Source organism: Palaemon carinicauda, chromosome 2 (assembly GCF_036898095.1).
Source record: "Palaemon carinicauda isolate YSFRI2023 chromosome 2, ASM3689809v2, whole genome shotgun sequence".
NCBI classification, from domain to species: Eukaryota; Metazoa; Arthropoda; class Malacostraca; order Decapoda; family Palaemonidae; genus Palaemon; species Palaemon carinicauda.
The window spans coordinates 36,765,175-36,787,876 of record NC_090726.1 but is presented as its reverse complement, the minus strand read 5'-3'; the positions used below and the strand labels follow the sequence as shown (position 1 = coordinate 36,787,876).

General features: G+C 38.1%; 1 protein-coding gene across 3 annotated transcripts in view; it reads right to left on the bottom strand.

The window, feature by feature from the left end:
* Nucleotides 1–5,786: 5,786 nt before the first annotated feature.
* LOC137623887 (3'(2'),5'-bisphosphate nucleotidase 1) overlaps nt 5,787–22,702 on the bottom strand; it is a 131,604-nt gene continuing 114,688 nt past the window's right edge. For all 3 annotated transcript variants that reach the window (XM_068354686.1, XM_068354693.1, XM_068354691.1), the window contains 4 exons: nt 17,383–17,482; nt 13,673–13,859; nt 13,158–13,321; nt 5,787–9,336 (listed from right to left, as the gene is read on the bottom strand). In XM_068354686.1, coding sequence (XP_068210787.1) covers nt 9,240–9,336; nt 13,158–13,321; nt 13,673–13,859; nt 17,383–17,482 — 548 coding nt within the window. In that variant the 3' untranslated portion in view covers nt 5,787–9,239. The remainder of the gene's footprint in view (nt 9,337–13,157; nt 13,322–13,672; nt 13,860–17,382; nt 17,483–22,702) is intronic.

Here is a 22,702-nt window from a genome sequence, read left to right as displayed (position 1 = left end):
GCAGGACCAAATGTGTATGCGTAATAAAAAAAAAAAAAAGAGGTTGGGGCCGTGATGGCTATTTTAATTAATGTCACCGGCGATGGTGTGGATTAATTCACTCTGCATAAAACATAGCACCGATGTAAAAACAATTATTTGCATGGTTCTCTACTGTCTAATTGCACAATATGACGGTTGCGGAAATTATCTTATCTTTACAATTTGGTGAGAAGTGTACGGTAGATGGAGATGGTTTGGGCAGGGCATTCGCATTACCCATGAGAGATTAGTTCACCAAACGTTCAGTTCAGCTGGGCTCCACAAGGCACTAGAAAAGTTGGAAGCCCCAGGCCTACATGGCTGCGGACTATGAAGCGCGATTTTGGAGATGATGAATGGAGAAGAATTGAATTAAAAGCTCAAGACAGAGACGACTGGCGAAATCTAACCGAGGCCCTTTGCGTCAATAGGCGTAAGAGGAGATAATGAAGATGTACAGTACAAGCATATCCAATCATGTTATGTTATGTAACTAGTGAGATCGATACACGTTCTTTTTACAGGTAATATACCGAAACTTTTGAACAAGAAAAATATATAAAGCTTATTCAAAAGAGTAAATGATAGCAGGCAAATTATTATTATTATTATTATTATCATTATTATTATTATTATTTCTAGCTAAGCTGGTAATAACGCTATAAGCCCGAGGGCTCCAACAGGGAAAATAGCCCTTTGAGGAAAGGAAATAAATAAAGTGCAAAAGAAGCAATGAATCATTAAAATAAAATAATTTAAGAACAGTGACAACATTAAAATGAATCTTTCATATATAAAATAAAAAAACTCCAAAAAAACAGGAGGAAGAGACATAAAATATAAGTGTGCCAGAGTGTACCCTCAAGGTAGAGAACTCTAACCCAAGACAGTGGAACACCATGGTACAGAGGCTATGACACTGCCCAAGACTAGAAAACAGTGGTTTGACTTTGGAGTGTCCTTTTCCTAAGAGTTGCTTATCATAGCTAATGAATCTCTTATATCCTTATCAAGAGGAAAGTAGCCACTTTACAATTGTAGTGCATTAAGAACACCGAGGTCAAATTTCTTATTTTTTATTTACTGGATATTTGATCTTACACAAGAGAAATTAAAAAAAGATTCTTTGGCGTGTATAATGAAAAAAAATAAAATGAAAGCAAATGCTTTAGGCTTGCATTAAATGTCCCACTTGAAAGAATATACATAAAATCCTGATGTATAGATTAATACCTAAAATATTTTAACCTAAGAAAGACCTATTTTTTTAAGTACAAGACAAATATTTCGTCAAACTCATAAAAACACAAGGCTACCTAAATGGAAATTGGAAGCAATAGCTAAATTATGCTTAAAGCAAATATACAGTATACAAAATGGAAAATTCAAACGATGCATTGGTTGAATCAAATCAAATAATGTAAACATATGTTCCTTGCAAGCAAGAATTGAAGAAAAATAAAAAACTTTAGGAAACACAAGTACAGTACGTATAATCTCTGACACACACCACAAATAATTTAAGTCAGACAATCCGAAGACAAGATTTTTCTAAATAAATGTAGGCTACACAATCATGTAGATCATATAATATTGGGTTAGTTACGTTACAACAAAATGGTTGTATAGTGCATACACTTACGTTATCCAGAACAGTGATTCTAAGTACAGATGCAATCAAAGAGGATGAGGTCGTGAAGGATGTTCAGTTTCATGTATCCATGGCCATGATCATGTGCCGCGGTAGTTGCTTGTAGCAAGCATTGTCAGACCGCATATATGATGAACAACCTGTATAGTTGCAGTCCCCTATAATCTGAATTCCACAGTTGATGGGCTATAACAGGAGTCCTGTAATGCAAGTAAGCTCGAAACTATATTACATGATGATGATGAATGAAAGCCACACATTTTTCCTTCATTGTAGGTAGAGTAGGTATGTGAAATGTGCAGGAAATCATGACACCATGGAATGTAACTCACAAGGGGTAAAATGTATAAACAAGTTGCTAAAAACTACCTATTCCAATTCTCTTTTATAGGAGACTTCTTTTAATCAAATAATTCTATGGGTAAATACAAGGTAATTAGTCATTAGAGATGAGGTGTTTGTTATAACATCTTTCCTTATTTTAGATTGTTACCACACCTGGTTTACTTTAAGAAGCATGATTAATTACCGGTATATTACCTTCAGTGTCTCTTCAGTCATTGATAACTACTGCATTACCTAGTCAATCAATTCTCACAACAAGGTTAAAAGAAATCCTAGGGAGGAAACCATTATGCATGGTGATATAACAAATAGGCCTACTCTTTATTACTGATTTACAATACAGTATGACTAACAAAAGACTTTAAAAACAATTATTAAGGAAAAGTACAGTTAAACATTAAGAAATGAGGTAAATAAAACTTTTATATGAAAGCCATTTGAGCCAAGGTCACAAAATGCTAAAGTGAATCAAATCTCCTAAACATTACAATAGTCGCGTTGATTTATCCCCTTCAAATTCTCTGGATGAAGAATCTTCTTTGGACATTAACAAACGTTCTTAGGAAAATTATTTTTGAAATGATCTTTATATCTTTTATTTAAATTGTTGAGTTCTTTTATCACACATTCAATCAAAAATGTTGAATAGACTGTCTTTAATAGTTTTGTATACAATAATACCGTATTTAGTAAATATGTTCATCTATGGATAATGTGGGAGGATGGGCTGTGACACCTTAGCAGTACCAGCTGAACTTGGTTGAGTCCCTTGTTAGGCTGGGAGGAACGTAGAGAGTAGAGGTCCCCTTTTTGTTTTTGTTTCTTTGTTGATGTCGGCTACCCCCCAAAATTGGGGGAAGTGCCTTGGTATATGTATGTATGTATTACAGATGAGCAAGCTTTTAAAATATTGTTGCATACCAACAACTTAGGTCTTTTAAAGAAAATTCTATGAATGCATACCTACTTCCTTGCAATACAGTACTTGATGTAACTCAAAGCCTGTCAGCTAGATAGGGGTTAGTGCATTATCCAATACCAACTAAACAGTTAAACATGGGCGTGAATTCGTATGGAAAAATTAATATAGAATATTTTCAGTTGCCCATAAGAATGCAAGCATTCATAACAGAACTCAAAATACCAATGATTTTCAATTTAGATCAATTAAACATGATATATTATTTTCTTATTAATAATTATGTACCACAAAAATAAAAAAACAGCTTGTACACAACAGGCATTGATAAAATGTAATAAAGATAAATTTTTTCACCAAAACTGTAGCATTTTAAATCAATCATATCAGCAATGGTTGACTATTAAGTAGAAAGACTTATTCCAAGTTACTTTTAGTGACACAAGTCATGATGAACACGGAACACCTTTCAACAAATACCTCTTTTACAGATATCACAAAGGGATGCAATTTATTATTCAACATGTTTTAGAGTAGATGATCACCTCAGATTTCATTACATCTGATGTAGAGCCTTCCTAAAACTTACAACATAGCACTAGAACTATACTTTAAAAATGCACAGCATATCAAATTGAGAAGACATTCCCAATTAAGCTAAAGCCAATAAACATTTGTAATGAAAATCTAAACTGCATTCCAAAGGGGTTAAAAGTATATGTCAACATGGTTACTAGCAGCAAGTAAAACATAAGTTAACTTTCGAAAACATTTCTCATTACCATACGCCACTATATAGGGGCAATACGTGAATGAAGAGGCAAAAATGTGAAAAAGAAAGAATATGGGAAATTTCTCATTTTTAGAATTGACGTCAACAAGGAAGTAGCTATATGAACCTCAGGTGAGATTCAGAAATAAAACAAACATCAAAGTTAACCAATGCATTAAAATTGAGAGTCAGTTGTACGTAGTTGCTTTCTTCTGCCATCCTAACCCTGTTGAGAGCTATCAATCTTGGGGAATAATTATCAAAACTTACTCCGGAAATTTTATAACAGAATGATGGCCAAACAACAAAACTTTTTATTGCAAAATAAATCTGTAATACATTGCTACTCTCAAGTTTTGGAAACTTGGGAGATTTTATATTGCTTCCTGTAAATTTCTAAATATTGTATACATCATTTTTTTCAAAATTCCTGACTTTCAAAAGATTGCTTGAAATGCTCAAGTTCATGCACATTTCCAAGGACATATAAAACTCAGGTTTTAGGACTATACTTTAATCTGAATATAAAATATACATAAATCATTCAACATCCAACAACTAATGGTAACAACCTATGCTATATTGAAATATTCAATCTCACCCTCAATGATAAGTTAAAGCAGCACAGTAAGTTACTTTAAAAACTTACCAACGAAAGGCACATTCCTTTCAATCTTGAATCACAATTCTAATTCAACATTGTATTTATGAAAGAATTGGCAATAAACGACGTACAAATGTTCAGTATACTGTACATCTATATTTCATTTCTTTATTTAGCTGTCAAATACTCCAGACCACAAAAAGATTTCAAAGATTTTCATTGCTGAATGTGCTGACAAAAAGGCCATATCCATTAAGTAGAAGAGCAAAGACTAAGTATTCAGAAATTTGATCACTTCTTTGCATTATTCTATAACTAATCATTAATATTTATAAGTGCCAACAAGAAAACTTTGCATTATTTCAAGAAACAAAATGTTAGTATCATGAAAATTCCATAGCCATAAAAACTCACACTTTCAGACAGATCAATTATTACAAATTGGACAAAAAGATAGTAGAATCTTTCTATTGGTAATAAAATATATCACCAAAATAATACACCACTTTTTTCTTGATACACAATATAGTAATATAACCTATGATTGTACCAATCAGTAAAATGTCGATAAACTCATTTCAAATAATTTGGTATAACTGGTATATTAAATGATAGACAATATACTTACCCTTAATTGTAAGTATTTATGCTGAAGATTCTTCAATATTTTAAAAACTAGTTATGAGTTTTTTTCATTTCATTTTCTATAAAAAATATTCAATTACCATAAATAGTTCTTGTTGCTAGGACATTAAGCCTATTAGGCTAATGGTATAAAATTATGATAGAAAATATCCCATGGTCCATTGACAGGCAACTATTTGTGACTGACAAGAAGCTAGAGTGCAACGCTAACAGCCATAAGTCTTGTGTCAACAGATACGTAGTTAGAAATGTAGTTACAACGTGACATTTTCCTCTAAGTATGTCTAATATTTGATCAGCAAACAAGAGTAAGCTGAAAAACATTTATCATTACCAACTTCGTACTATAACCAATAAAGTAAGAGTTTAGTAATGATTAAGTTTCTGATGTGGATTTATAAGGTAATGTTATAAACAGTAAGCACATCCATCTTGTTAAACATGAAAAATATATGACGAACTACATCCAAAAACGAAATCCACTATAAATGTGATTTTAAAAGATACTATGCCTTGCTATTAGACCTAACGTGCAAAACAGAACTATGAAGCATGGTCTGCTTCAAAATCAGTATAATACTGATAATATCACTTGAATTTTCTCCCACTACTATTACGTTGCTATCACTAATATATATATATATATATATATATATATATATATATATATATATATATATATATATATATATATATATATATATATGTACATATATATATATATATATATACATATATATATATATATATATATATATATATATATATATATATATATATATATAAATACATATATACATATATATATATATATATATATATATATATATATATATAAATGAGTCAAGTATCCATGTTACTTGCTTTTTTTGTTCTAGGTTAAAGCTGGGACATCTAACTGACATAAGGCAGTAGATGGCAGATTATTGCTGGATAAACTTAATTAAAACTGATAAATAATGTCTTCCACCAAAGGGTATGCTGTGTATCCCTTATGAACAACGGTAACAAAAAATATAAAGCAGGCTCTCTTTACAGTGCTCTCTTACTTATAGACTAGAACCTTTGTATTGAACATGTATAGTCACTTGAAAATAAAAGTTAGCTGCCGCAGTATATTACATGCGTAATGCAATTATTTCAAACAGGCCGATTGGTATTAAAATCATAATTAAAAGTTTCATTCTTTTACATAAAGCCAAATGTTAAGAGACTGGCAGAAATCTCTTGCAACACAGCTTGGGGAATTGGAGAGAGGTGACACGCACAGAACATGGAAAATAAACCAAATAAACTTAAAATCATGATCTATTTTTCCATTGTTAGACCAGCGATGTTGAAGAGGACACTGGGATCGTACTGCAGGGGAGGCTGACAAATATAGATATCAAAAGTGGCAGCGGTGGTAAAGATTATTGACATGCAAGATAAAATGACATGAAAAGAGTATCAAGATTGAGATGGTATGGACATGTAATAAGGATGGGTGATTGGGAAGGAGTTAAAAGGGCTTGGGAGGAACCTGTTAGGGGTAGAAGGTCAAGAGGGAGGCAGCTGGTGCAGCAAAGAGAAAGAAGATCTGGAAATGCTTTTGATAGATAATAGGCAAACTACCCCTTAGTTTAGGGAAAGCATACGGGATGAAGAGAACTGTGCACCAGGATAATTTCAATCAAGCTCATTAAAACTGTAAGGAATTCAAATTCTGAGAACAAAAATCCCATTCACAAGTGATAGTTGAATAAGCTTACTAAATTTTGAAAATTTACATAAATTTAATCATCACCGTAATTCAAGGAAAGCCTTTAACAACCCTCTAGAAACTAACAACACACGTAGTATCACATCATACAGCAACCTCAATTAATTCCTTAAAATGCCCCCATTTGTACATATCTTACTTTACCATGGGTGATAGAGATATTCTATTTGTTACTATGGTACTACTTGTATTCTACAATAGTTTATCCAGACCATTCAGTCAAACTTCATAATGCATTACTGTATTAAAAAGCAGGATAAGGAGTAAGTGCAATCAAAACCAAATCTTATAAGATCTAGGATACAAAAAAAAATGGTTCCAACTTTACATACAGTACGGACTACTAACAAAAATTAACTTAGATGTTAAAAATTTCTTAACAACCGAGTTTGGCTTGATCATAAACTCGTTATAAGGCTCTCAAATACTATCCATTAATAAGATGAGGATTTTTATAATAGCTGATACCATAAAAATATCTTCTGCGCATGATCACAATAATGGATTAATGAAGGTTTTGTTGTAATTTGTAGGTGATATCATGGAACCAATGCCTTGCAAATTTCCTATATTAATAACTTTCTATATGAATTTTTACTTTTACAGAATAATATGCCTAACTGCTGCAAAATTTTTGTGTTACTATACTGGTTTTATTTCAGACAAATGATTAGATTTTTATCATTACTACCAAGTGATGTTTAGGAAATGCGTTCAATATTTTGAACGACGCAAATTATTTCTTAGTGTGTATAAAAGGTTCACAAAGGCTATCTAACATAATCAAGACATATTTTTTTCAAAATAAATAGAATGTAGAGTACAAAACTATCACTGGTAGTGTGATAAAGCAGAGTACAGTACTGAACTGTAAAATACTTATAATGCAGTTATTATATAATATCCTATTATAAAGTAAAATGATGAGGTAAATAAATGACATTCCTAGAATCTTGTCCAGTTGTTTAAGAGCAAAGGGAGAAAATTTAATATAAAAAGAGCATCGACTAAAAAATATACAAAAAAATAAATAAAGGAGAAACGGCAAGAATCAAGGAAAATTTTTTTTTTTAGTATCACCAACAGGATGCTATGCAAGGCAAATTATCCTATTAGTAATAACCATCAATTAGGAGGTTATGTGCCTCATATACAAACCAAGGAAAATGTATAATAAGATTAATTTCAAACTGCAAAGCACAAAAACATATGGAATAAAACTACACTTTTCATTAACCATATTAAAATACAGTAGTTGAATGCTAAATCAATAGTAAAATCTTCATTAGACCTAATACTGTATTGGCAACCCTATTGTAAAGTGATCCAAATTTACTGGTGAAGGAATCTTTATCGGATATATTTAAGCATATGGAAGATATTTATATTGAGAATAATCACATGTTAACAAACTTTAATAGATAGCTTCAACAAACCCTTTGCATCCCTACCCCTATTTCAAATCTAAACATCATTATACACTAAAGACACTTAAAATTTCCTAAGACCAGACGTAAGTCAAAAAGTGTAAGATAGGAGTGACACAAGGTGAGTAACAATATTTTCATTCATATACAGTACTTCCATTATTACATTTCTTAGATATTTCAAAATATATCAACTTCATATTTTTCAGTATTTCACTCATACATGCAGATGGACATAGGTCAAGTGGTGATTTTGCATAAAAAAAAGGGATTTTGACGAAGGAAAAATCTATTTCTGGGAAGAGGCCTGTGACGCCCGGTGAAAAGTCCTTCTTTGTACCTTTTCTAATATAAATCTTCCAAATATACTAGAGAAAGATAAAAGCATGGAATGCAGAGGTTACAACCCTCGCGTGAACACCTTGTAGGTGTCGGCCGCCCCAGAAAAACATGTTTTAAATTCATACTATACAAGTGTATGGTGCATTTCATACCTTTACTGCAAAGGTAAAATGTTAAACTAATTTCATTCAACAAAGTAACGAAACAAGCAACCCGACAAAAACAAATAGCTCAGAATTAGCCTGTGGCCTGCATGATTCAGGATAATAATTCTTTAGTAAAGCATATCATAACTGGCAGAGGAATTGATGCCTTCCTCAATTTAGCACCTTACAATAATCAGAGAAATTATACTTGCTTTACATTAAAGAATGCCATACTTCCATACTTGCAAGAAAAAATAAAACCTACTAATAACTACTTATAATGTTAATATGATACGGCTAAAAATATACCCAATGGTGCAATAAACAGATGTAAATAAATATGATGTTTTCTTGAAGTCTGATATCTAACAGCTTAAATTTAGAGTCTAACATCTAACAACTTAAATTCTTGATACAACACAACTTGTTTTTAGATTTTGATACAGAATAAAGCAATGAAGTATTAAATGATATATGATTGAACACCATTACATTATTTCTGTAGAAGGCAAAGCCAGATTCCCCATTTTAAAATACTAAATACAAACAAAAACTAAGTGTGCAAAGAATAGCCTGTGTGCATCCTCACCTCCATTTAACGTTGTCTAAGCCTTCAAATTGTCCTTGACATGTTGTGGAATTTTGTTTACGTACTCATCATGTGGAATCCCAGCTGCAGATGCAAGAACCCCAGTGGAATTTCTAAAACAAATGAAAAAGCATAGTAAGTTTGTGAAAGAGGAGTATTGCCCCCGCCCCAAACACTTACGAGCATATCAGTGACCCCGTGTCAGCCTCTCCTGTTAGGAACCATGATGCTCTCAAATCTGTATAATTGGAACCAGGAATAAACAAAAGTAATTTGTAAAAAGCCTGTCCTTTTGATTCACAATATAATTTTTCAAAATTATTTCTAAACTTTGCTATGCCATTAAAATTGACAGTAACCATTATATGTGAAAAGTATTTTGCCTAAAACCTAAATTTTTATATGGTAAAATAAAAGGTATAGTTTAAGTGATAAATGTCTCTTTCAGCAAGACAAAAAAACATTTGGTAGTTTGTCTTAATCAGTTAATTTGGAAAATGTAGACGGTTGTCTCAGTCTGCAAATGTAAACAATAAAAAAGATGCATCCTGTATTTGCTGTGTTTTCACTTTATAACATAATACTGTATGTGAATACTACAATCATTTTTATTGGATACAGTTAAGCGAAGCATACAGTAAGTACAGTATTACTAAAATCCTGTTTATTTCAAAATCAGGTGAAAAAATTATACTTACTGTATCTGCTTTAATTAAGGCCACGTGTCTTAAGTTATTGCATGGAGAATTTAATTTCTACTTATAACTTAAACACATGCTTGAATGTGTACAGTAGTCTTTTTCATTCTATTAACATATTTAAAACTAAAATTCCTGTATCAATCTATTATGCAGATACAAATTAAATATTATCAAAAGTAGTCAAAATTCTCTCGGTGGGCTAGACTGCTAAAAGCTCCTCATAAACATAGACAAGTCCCACAACAAGGAAAGATCTAAGCCTTTCAGTCTAAAGACCTGGCTCAAGACTGATCATTAGCCTTTCCTTGCTGAGCCCGAGAAGAGCTTTACCCGATGAAAGTAAATGAGGAAGTCTGCAATTAATTGCAGAGAGGCTCTAACTGGAGAAATACCCCATCTATGGCTTGCATTGCAGAATATGGCCCACTTTGCTTGGTAGACTGCTGTAGAGGCTTTTAGAGAGGTATCTAGACATCCCTTGTGCAGTGCCTTGTAAAAAGGCTTTCGCTCGGAGATGGTGCTGGATAGTCTTCACACATGAAGAGGTAGGGATGTCATTGTGCTGTGGTAATTCTGCCAGTGGGGCTAGCAAAGCAAGTTGGGCCAAAGAAGGAATTCCTTTAGAACTTCAGTCAGGAACATCAGCAGGTTTAGGTACCATTCTATGTGTAGTCATTTTGGGAGCCACCAAGGTTATCCTGAGATTTGGAGTAATCAGTAACCTGTTGATTATCCTTTGAATCAGGCAAAACGGCACTAAAACATAGACATCAAGGTTGTCCCACTGGTATTGGAAAGGAATCCTCTGGTGCTGCTATCGTTCCGGAATGGGTGAGCAGTATACCGAAAGCTTATTGTTGAGCTTTGTGATAAACATGTCGATTGTTGGGGAACCCCACAAAGTCAAAAGCCTCTTCAATGTTAAAAGATGAAGGCTCTATTCCACTCCTACTACTTGACCCTGGTAACTAAGATTGTAAACGTTACATTCCTCTTGCCTCAGAATAAATCTTGCATTATCCAACATGCAAATGTGACCCTGCTTCACTAACTCACAAAGGTGCTGGAAAACAGTACCTCCTTGCTTGCTAATGCACAGTATGCCACTAGGGTCGTGTTGTTGCTCTTCAATGCTACGGAGTGACCTATCAGTTTTTGCTGGAATGACTGCAGTGCTAAACGCGCTTCCTTCATTTCTATGAAGTTAATGTGAAGGTGATTCTCCTCATTGAACAGACGACCTGATACCTTTATCCTTTGATGCATCAGTGAACAGAAGCCTTTCCGAAGGAAAACACTTCTGAGGAATCCCTTTGACGAGGTTCTTGTTCTTTAGCCACCACGCCAGGTCCTTCCTTAATTACTGGTTGACTTGAACTAGATGTTGGGGGGAGCTGGTAGCTGTCGACAAACGTCTCTTTAGACACATCTGAGGACAACGGTCACTGATGGAGATGCCCATGAGGCACAGGCTTCTCTAGGGCTGAGAGGTATTCTAGTTAACTGTTGCCATTGTCCTGCTGGTAAAAGTTGTTCGGTGAGGAAAGGTTGCGCTACCTTCTTGAGTCTACTGATGTGATCATCTAGGTAATATATGCACTGCTTATGCTAGAGACAGGAGTTTGCCTGATTTATCATATTCCCCAAATCGCAACAAAAATTAAAAAGCCTGTCTCTCTGCTGGAGATGGTCTTCTCGAAAGGTATCATGTCATACGTCTGCTGTTAGCATGTGGCCAAATTGACACGAGTGAAAACCTCAAGGGCAGTTAACAGCCTTAAGCACAGAAGTTTGAATTGAAAGACCTTCCTCCTGAAGATGAAGCGGAGATACTTTCTGGTGGCTCGATGCACTAGAATCAGAAAAAATTTGTTTTTCAGAACCAGAGAAGGAATGGAGTCATTCATCATTACTGTTGCTTGTACTGTGCTTGATGTCTCCATCTTGAATGGAGTCTGCAAGAAAGACTTTTTCAAGGGCGAGAAGTCAATGACCGGTCTCCAGAACCGAGATACCTTCTTCACTGGCAGCTGTAAATAACTGGAGATTGTTACGTATGATCTGCAGTACTCCCTTGTCCAACATCTGCTTAACCTCTAGATAAAGAGTGAGGTATTTGTCCAAGTATCTTAGATAGAATATATACTGTATATCTTCAGTGTACAAAGTGAAGTGAGGAGAATAGACTATGAGCAGAAGACAGTGCCCTGTGACCCTGGAGCTGCAGATGATGAGGATCGGTGATTGACTACATTATCGGTAGCCTGGGTCTTTACGGGGGTTTATGTCCTTCACGTCCTCTGCTGGGGCAGCATATGAGGAAAGAGTTGTCTTTGATGTAGCCAGAGCTTGCAGTAATATCTAGGTTGATGGGATATCCTCCAAACTTAAGGAAGGCCACAGGGCCCTTATGGCCATATCTCTAACTGTGCTGTCAATATTACATTGGGGTTCACTATGAGGTAAAGGATAAGGAACAGCTGCTTCGCCTTAGAAAGCAGATACAACTGCTTCTTTCTTAGCTCACCCTAACGGAAGGTAAGAGTTGTTATTATTCTTCATTATCCCCCAGGAGGAGGGAAAAGAAAGGTCAGAGATTCGAGTACCAGGTGAAGAAATATAAGAGCACCCATGAACTTCAAAAACTACCCTGAAAGTAAATTACAGTATCTCGTTTCGGGTTATTTTTTTCCCCTCTTGTAGTACTCCATCCACTATGCAGATGGACATCCTTTACACTCATTGCAGGGGGGGATGACTGAGAACAGTCATACACTCTACAAGAGGTACACAAAGAATGGAGATCTACATGGCTCCTGCTCATAAAAGTGCTGCTCTTACTTCCAGGGACATTTGGGCAGGACTGCAAGACTGCTTCTGGCTTCTCCATTTGAACACCAACACAAATTCCGATAACAGAGTTCCAGCTATGCTGAAATCAGGCCCATATTCAAGGATGAAGGTTTGTATTCATATAAGAACAAACTTGTTTTCAATTTTAACGTTGTCAGGTAGCAACGCTGACACTTCCTTAATTAACAACTTATGAATCAACTATGAGTAAGGAAATAATAAACTTTGATATTAAAATCCAGGGTTTTCTAGTGGCTTAAAGAATAGCAAAAAATTTTATTCTACTTGTGCAAGAAATCTAATTGAATTAAAACCTGAATTTTAGCAGTTATTGCCAATAAAAAGCAACTTAAAAGTTGCAAAAATTTGATGACTAATACCTGTGGGGAGCAGTTGAATAATATGGAATTGGAGTCCCCTTTATGTCTGTTAAAACACCACCAGCTGCCTCTAAAACTGCCTGAGGAGCACATGTATCCCACTTCTTGCAACCAGGGCTTGCAAACACATATAAATGAGCTTTTCCTTCAAGAAGCAACATCACCTGAAACAGTGGCAATGAATAAAGTCAATAGCTAACTCTTAGCAGAAAGTCTCGTAAACTTCAGACCAAAAGGAAGATCTCTTCCCTAAAAATTCCATTAAAATGACAAGAACAAACATTACTGTATGTTCTGAAGCCTATTTGAACAAGGAATAGGGGATTGCATAAAATCAGCCTGTCTAATTATCATTATTTGTATATATAACGAGTTTTGTTTCATTAAGTGTAAATGAACTATATGTGGATTTCAGCTATATGCTAAAGAGTCCAAGGGATCTCAATGTATTGGAAAGTGACTGGGTAGGAAACCCGCGCATAATACTCGTATCCACATGTAAATTTAAATCTTACCTTGTGTCCAGCACCTCCAACTCTGAGAACTTCAGTTGGGGATACAGCGCTGATAGCATCATTGACTGTGCTTGAAGAATGAGATCTTGTAGTAGTAACAATTAATTTCCCCTCAGGAGGTGATACTAGTGGCATTCCTCCAACATCGCCTCCAACAACACCCCATACTGTACGGCCAAGTTCAGCTCTGAAAGAGATGAAGAGAAATAGTTGAAATAATTCAAGAAATACAATTGATTGAATTGCAACCTCCAGACAGTGATCTGTGAAATTAAAACTCCTGCACCCAGTGCACAATTGAAAGAAATAGGGTAGAATAAAAAGAAAGCTCTTAAACATCAGACACTAAATACTCCTAAGTATTCGTAACCATTAAGTATAAATGATTTACAAATATTATATCTATGGCGAGTAATTCCAAATTGTTTTATCCCGCTTTCAAAAGTCCTAATTCTTAGTATTGCACAGGTTACACTTAAGTACTTATTCCATGAGTAATGAGCAAAACAAGAAAAAAGATGAAAATCAATGGAATGATTTACAGTACAATCATTTTGTTTCTGGTCTTAAACTTTCATCACTTTTTCATTTCTATTCAATCAAAACATCTTTCCCCTGCAGAGAAAACATCTGGCCTTGTCTTTTCTCTATTCTCTGAATGAGTACTTTAAGGAAAATGAGCAAAGATGAGAAAAATAGCAGAACAAATACATTAATCTAAAATATATTTTTTCATTAAAAAACCTTAGGCAATTTAATCCAGTCTTGGCAACTACATGAATACACAAATAATGAGTCAAGATAAGCAAAAATTATGAAAGGAATGTATTGCCTTGGATGATCTCATTTTTCATTGCAAACATTAGGTATCAATTACAAAAACAAGAACCCTAGCTAAACCTTTTGACGACAAGAGACGACGCTGGACTTAGTGTATGAAGTCCTTCAGACAAAGCTACCATGCAAAACAGTCATGACATTTCCCAACACATCAAGAATACTCCTCAACGGTTTCCTACAATTGGTACGAAGTTTACCTGGCCCAAAGATTGGCAGGACTCACTTAACCACCCATTACAGATGGTGGGCTAGATTCCCATGGCACTCCCATAAACCACTATAGGAACAAAAGTGTGTTATCAAACAGCCACCATATCATATAATAAAGCCCAACAAACTAAGAAGACTTTGCTCTTCCATTGAGGATTTGCGAGTGGGGATTGATGTCTAAGGAAAGGTGCATGCTACCTAAAAACATGCACCCAAACTGGTTGTCTCATAAGGGAAATGATTATGTCTTTCGCAGTCTTTCTTTCAGGAAACCTATAAAGACCTCCATGTGTTTTTACATTACTGATGGGTTGCCTGACACAGAATTTTTCATCGATATGAGAGCATACAAATCCAAACCTTCACAAATGTATACTTGAATTTATCCCCAAAACTCCCTCCAAGTGTCTATAGCAAATAGCACTTCACTACAAAAGATATATGGAACCAGAAACAATGGAAGCATAATTCATTAATCACTGCAGATGTCACCAACACACAACTAAGAGAAGATTTCCTAAAGGCACAAAACAAGCCTGTGTTCTGGTAGCAAAGGATATAGAGGAGACAGCATTCAACACCCTATTTGGGAACATAATTGTGATACAGCTATTTTGGCCTTCAAAAGGCAGGTGCCACCTTTCAACGCCTAATGGATGACATCCCATGCTGTGTCGTTTACGTTGACGCCATCATGATTTTCAACCCCAACTATAAACAACACATCAAAGATCTAAAACAAGTCCACAAGAAGCTCAGAGAAAATTTGTAAATTGTCCAACGAGCTAAGTGTGAATAGGGGAAAAATACGATAGGATTTCACAAGTCATCGAATAAGTCCCTAAGGTGTTAAACCACTCCGATGGAGTGCCAATGTTGTTACTGATTTCCCAAGGCAAGGAAACATTAGAGAACTGCAAGAGTTTGCTGGCATGATCAATTGCTATGATGTTTTTTATCCAATGTAGCTAGAATCAACTCTCCCTCATACGAATGCTCAAAAGGAAAAACTAAAATGATACGCAGGTCATATAAGCAAGAAATGGCATTTCAAGAAGCCAAAAGAGGCTGTAATTTTGTAACTACACTAGTATTTCCTTCCTCAACTAGGTCACTTACACGATCAGGGATGCAAGTAGAACAACAATGAGTGCAGTATTTGGGCAGGATACAGATGATGACTGTCAACCCCTAGCATTTTTCAGCAAGAAGCTATCTTGTGCAGGACAGAAATACTCAGTCTTCAACAGATAATTACTGATAGTTCTCCATGCTATTTGGCATTTCACACACATACTTGAGGGAGGGCAATCCGAGGTGCAAACAGATCCTCAGCCCTTGATTAACGCCTTCACAAAAAAGGCAGATTGCTAATCAGTGCGCCAACAGTGGTAATCATCAGCAATTGTTGAGTGCTCCTGCACCATCAGATATCTGAAAAGGCTCTTCCAACAACATCGCAGAAGCCTTTTCCAGAAACATCATTAACACCATCCAAATAAGGATATCATACACCAAGATAACAGCAAACAAGGATAACAAAGACCTACAGCGCCTTCGACAGGAAGGTCCCGCTCTGTCGTGGAGGGATTTTATCATACATGATGGAGAGACAACAATTGTCTGAGAGATGAGTACTTGACATCCTCACCACTAACTTCCATTGGTTTTGAGGAGGAAGGCTTTCAACATCGACCATAATTTATTACAACATTCAGCCAGTTCTACCACCCACACTTTTGTATTCAATGCAAAACAACCTAATTCATCATCATTCTTTTACCTATAAATAATAAGTTTTACAATACATATCTGAACTAACAATTTAAGTACAACACTTGTATCTGTATGAGGATAGGTTAGATGAAGAAAGCAAAATACAATGTTGCTAGTTTCCATTCCATTCAGAATCATACATGCTTAGTAGTAACACAAGCACTGAAGGAAAGAAAGAATGGTGTGAGAGAAGTGAACATTATCCAACTTACCCTAACTTAGAAGTCCTTTTAGCCTTATTGGCAGTTCACTGTAACTTAATTGATTCTTCCCTTAAGCCAACTCAAGTATTTGTAATATCTTAGTCTATATTTAATAAGAAATACAACATTGCTATAAAACTACAATTTAAATTTACATAGGACATGTAATAAATCCAAATAGTAAAACAAAAAACATGATCAAACAAAAGTGATCATATATCACTCGGTCAACCTTGAATGAACTGACCAGAAAAGGGATTTTGACGAAGGAAAAATCTATTTCTGGGAAGAGACCTGTGACGCCCGGTGAAAGAAGTCCTTCTTTACACTTTTCTAATATAAATCTTCCAAATATACCAGCGAAAGATAAAAGCATGGAATGCAGAGGTTACTACCCTCGCGCGATCACCTTGTGGGTGTCGTGTATACAACAGGGGCGTGTGAAAACCACTATTCACAGGCTGTCTTCCATTTAGATAATCCCTTCATCAAAGGGGAGGGCCGTGACAGGCCCTAGAGAACACAGATGGACTACCCCACCGACACCTACTACGCGCCCTCCAGGTCATCCTTCTGTTTTGGACTTGCCCAGAAAATTAGATATCATAAAACTAAAAACTTAAAAAAAAAAAAAAAAATTACATATGTAATACTTTTATCATAGAAAATTATGATACTCACCCTGGATTCTGGTAATTAAAATATGGCTGGTGAATTATGCCTCCAACAGCTTTTCCACTATACGCTATGCCGATAAGGACAGTAACATGATCAAGAAGGCCTGGAATTAAGAAATAAGCATAGAATAATTTTGGAATAACCTTGGATAAATATACCAAACATCTATATCACACCTAAAAACAGCTAAGTATGAATTAAAGTTATAAAGTACCACATATGAACACTTAAAAAAGAGAAAAATATAATTGTATGCTACAATGAACTAATCTTACCAAGCTTTGGATTGAAGTGCATAACCAGATAGATATTTAGTCAAGATAAAATCCTAAAGGGGGAAAAATATAGTATTTCCATAAAATGGGACTAGAACATGCATTATTCATTCATCCAATCAGTATGATGCTTAGCTATATTTTCTATCTTTTCCAGTCATAATGCACCAGCCACCCGTTGCGATACTACCGCTGGAGAGTTATGTGGTCCTTTGACTGGCCAGACAGCACTGCATTGGATCCTTCTCACTAGTTACAGTTCACTTTCCCTTTGCCTACACATACACCGAATAGTTTGGCCTATTCTTTACAGATTCTCCTGTCCTCATTCACCTGACAACACTGAGATTACTAAACAATTCTTCTTCACCCAAGGGGTTAACTACTGCACTGTAATTTTCCAGTGGTTCCTTTTCTCTTGGCAAGGGTAGAAGAGACTCTAGCTATGGTAAGCAGCTCTTCTAGGAGAAGGACACTCCAAAAATGTTATTTTCATTAGTAAAATAAATTTTTGAATATACTTACCCGATGATCATGTAGCTGTCAACTCCGTTGCCCGACAGAAATCTACGGTCGGGATACGCCAGCGATCGCTATCCAGGTGGGGGTGTACACAACAGCGCCATCTGTGAGTAGGTACTCAAGTACTTCTTGTCAACAAGAACTCAATTTTCTCCTCGGTCCACTGGTTCTCTATGGGGAGGAAGGGAGGGTTCTTAAATTCATGATCATCGGGTAAGTATATTCAAAAATTTATTTTACTAATGAAAATAACATTTTTCAATATTAATCTTACCCGATGATCATGTAGCTGATTCACACCCAGGGTGGTGGGTGGAGACCAGCATACATGTTAACAAAAGAAGCTAAGTATCCCGTATTTCATTTTATCAGTTATTCAATATAACAAACATAAAATAAATAAGTACCTGGTAAGGAAGTCGACTTGAACTATTACTCTGCCTTTTTTAAGTACGTCTTCCTTACTGAGCCTAGCGGTCCTCTTAGGATGCTGAACGACTCCTAGGTGCTGAAGTATAAAGGGCTGCAACCCATACTAAAGGACCTCATCACAACCTCTAACCTAGGCGCTTCTCAAGAAAGAATTTGACCACCCGCCAAATCAACCAGGATGCGGAAGGCTTCTTAGCCTTCCGTACAACCCAAAAAACAACAATAAAAAGTATTCAAGAGAAAGATCAAAAAGGTTATGGGATTATGGGAATGTAGTGGCTGAGCCCTCACCTACTACTGCACTCGCTGCTACGAATGGTCCCAGGGTGTAGCAGTTCTCGTAAAGAGACTGGACATCTTTGAGATAGAATGATGCGAACACTGACTTGCTTCTCCAATAGGTTGCATCCATAACACTCTGCAGAGAACGGTTCTGTTTGAAGGCCACTGAAGTAGCAACAGCTCTCACTTCATGTGTCCTTACCTTCAGCAAAGCAAGGTCTTCTTCCTTCAGATGAGAATGTGCCTCTCTAATCAGAAGCCTGATGTAGTAAGAAACTGCGTTCTTAGACATCGGTAGAGTAGGCTTCTTGATAGAACACCATAAAGCTTCTGATTGTCCTCGTAATGGCTTTGACCTTCTTAAATAGTACCTAAGAGCTCTTACTGGGCAAAGTACTCACTCTAGTTCGTTCCCCACCAAGTTGGACAGGCTTGGGATCTCGAACGACTTAGGCCAAGGACGGGAAGGAAGCTCGTTTTTAGCCAAAAAACCGAGCTGCAAGGAACATGTAGCCGTTTCAGATGTAAAACCTATGTTCCTGCTGAAGGCGTGGATCTCACTGACTCTTTTAGCTGTTGCTAAGCACATGAGGAAAAGAGTTTTTAATGTGAGGTCCTTAAAAGAGGCTGATTGGAGCGGTTCAAATCTTGATGACATTAGGAACCTTAAAACCACGTCTAGATTCCAGCCTGGAGTGGACAACCGACGTTCCTTTGAGGTCTCAAAAGACCTAAGGAGGTCCTGTAGATCTTTGTTGGTGGAAAGATCCAAGCCTCTGTGGCGGAATACCGCTGCCAACATACTTCTGTAACCCTTGATCGTAGGAGCTGATAGGGATCTTACGTTCCTTAGATGTAACAGGAAGTCAGCAATCTGGGTTACAGTGGTACTGGTTGAGGAAACTGCATTCGCCTTGCACCAGCTTCGGAAGACTTCCCATTTAGACTGATAGACTCTGAGAGTGGATGTCCTCCTTGCTCTGGCAATCGCTCTGGCTGCCTCCTTCGAAAAGCCTCTAGCTCTTGAGAGTCTTTCGATAGTCTGAAGGCAGTCAGACGAAGAGCGTGGAGGTTTGGGTGTACCTTCTTTACGTGAGGTTGACGCAGAAGGTCCACTCTTAGAGGAAGAGTCCTGGGAACGTCGACTAGCCATTGCAGTACCTCGGTGAACCATTCTCTCGCGGGCCAGAGGGGAGCAACCAACGTCAGCCGTGTCCCTTTGTGAGAGGCGAACTTCTGAAGTACCCTGTTGACAATCTTGAACGGCGGGAACGCATACAGGTCGAGATGGGACCAATCCAGCAGAAAGGCATCCACGTGAACTGCTGCTGGGTCTGGAATCGGAGAACAATACATCGGGAGCCTCTTGGTCATCGAGGTAGCGAATAGATCTATGGTGGGCTGACCCCACAGGGCCCATAGTCTGCTGCAAACATTCTTGTGAAGGGTCCACTCTGTGGGGATGACCTGACCCTTCCGGCTGAGGCGATCTGCCATGACATTCATATCGCCCTGAATGAACCTCGTTACCAGCGAAAGCTTTCGATCTTTTGACCAAATGAGGAGGTCCCTTGCGATCTCGAACAACTTCCTCGAATGAGTCCCTCCCTGCTTGGAGATGTAAGCCAAGGCTGTGGTGTTGTCGGAGTTCACCTCCACCACCTTGTGTAGCTGGAGGGACTTGAAGTTTATCAAGGCCAGATGAACCGCCAACAACTCCTTGCAATTGATGTGAAGTGTCCTTTGCTCTTGATTCCATGTGCCCGAGCATTCCTGTCCGTCCAGTGTCGCACCCCAGCCCGTGTCCGATGCGTCCGAGAAGAGACGGTGGTCGGGGGTCTGAACAGCCAATGGTAGACCTTCCTTGAGAAGAATGCTGTTCTTCCACCACGTTAGAGTAGACCTCATCTCTTCGGAAACAGGCACTGAGACCGCCTCTAGCGTCATGTCCTTTATCCAGTGAGCAGCTAGATGATACTGAAGGGGGCGGAGGTGGAGTCTCCCTAACTCGATGAACTGGGCCAGTGATGAAAGTGTCCCTGTTAGACTCATCCACTGCCTGACTGAACATCGGTTCCTTCTCAGCATGCTCTGGATGCATTCTAGGGCTTGATTGATCCTTGGGGCCGACGGAAAAGCCCGAAAAGCTCGACTCTGAATCTCCATACCTAGATAGACAATGGTCTGGGATGGGACGAGCTGGGACTTCTCTATATTGACCAGGAGGCCCAATTCCTTGGTCAGATCCATAGTCCATCTGAGATTCTCCAGACAGCGACGACTTGTTGGAGCTCTTAAAAGCCAGTCGTCCAAATAGAGGGAGGCTCTGATGTCTGCCAAGTGAAGGAATTTCGCAATATTCCTCATCAGTCTGGTAAACACAAGAGGTGCCGTGCTTAGGCCAAAGCACAGGGCTTGGAACTGGTACACAACCTTTCCAAAGACGAACCTTAGGAAAGGTTGGGAGTCTGGATGGATGGGGACGTGAAAGTACGCGTCTTTCAGGTCTAACGAGACCATCCAGTCCTCCTGCCTGACCGCTGCTAGGACCGACTTCGTCGTCTCCATCGTGAACGTCTGCTTGGTGACAAAAGCATTGAGAGTACTGACGTCCAGCACCGGTCTCCAACCTCCTGTCTTCTTCGCTACCAGGAAGAGACGGTTGTAGAAGCCCGGGGATTGATGGTCCCGGACTATGACTACCGCTTCCTTTTGTAGCAAGAGCGACACCTCTTGTTGCAACGCTAGCCTCTTGTCCTTCTCCTTGTAGTTGGGAGAGAGGTTGATGGGAGATGTAGCTAGAGGGGGGACTGCGGCAGAACGGAATTCTGTATCCCTCCCTTAGCCACTTCACAGACTGAGCGTCTGCACCTCTGCTCTCCCAAGCTTGCCAGAAGGTCTTGAGTCTGGCTCCCACTGCTGTCTGGAGAGGAAGGCAGTCAGAACTTGCCTTTTGCGGACTTGGAACCCTTCTTGGATTTGCCACGGTGACTGTCGGCACGGGTACCTCCTCTGCTGGAGGTTCTGCCACGAAAGGGCGGGATGAACCTAGTTGCAGGTGTGTCTACTGCTGCAGGGCGGAAGGGTCTAGGCACGGAAGGTAAGGTTTTAGCCTTACGTGCGGAAGATGCCATCAGATCATGGGTATCCTTCTGGATAAGAGAGGCAGCCATCCCCTTGATCAGCTCCTCCGGAAACAGACACTTGGAGAGAGGAGCAAACAACAACTCTGACTTCTGACAAGGGGTGATACCAGCCGATAAGAAGGAGCAAAGATGTTCTCTCTTCTTAAGCACTCCCGACACGTACGAAGCCGCAAGCTCACCAGACCCATCCCGAATGGCTTTGTCCATGCTAGACATGATCAGCATGGCAGAGTCCTTATCCGAAGGGGAAGTCTTTCTGCTTAAAGCTCCCAAACACCAATCGAGGAAGTTGAAGATCTCGAAGGCACGAAAGACTCCCTTCAACAGATGATCCATATCAGAAAAGGACCAGCAGATCTTCGATCGTCTCATAGCCAACCTGCGGGGAGAGTCAACCAGACTTGAGAAATCGCCCTGGGCAGAGGCAGGAACTCCCAAGCCGGGTTCCTCTCCCGTGGCATACCAGACGCTCGACTTAGAAGCAAGCTTGGAAGGCGGAAAGATGAAAGCAGTCTTTCCCAGTTGCTTCTTGGACTGCAACCACTCTCCCATAACCCTCAAAGCTCTCTTGGATGAGCGTGCGAGAACAAGCTTGGTGAAGGCAGGAGCAGCAGACTGCATGCCCAGAGCAAACTCGGAGGGAGGAGAGCGAGGGGTTGCAGACAC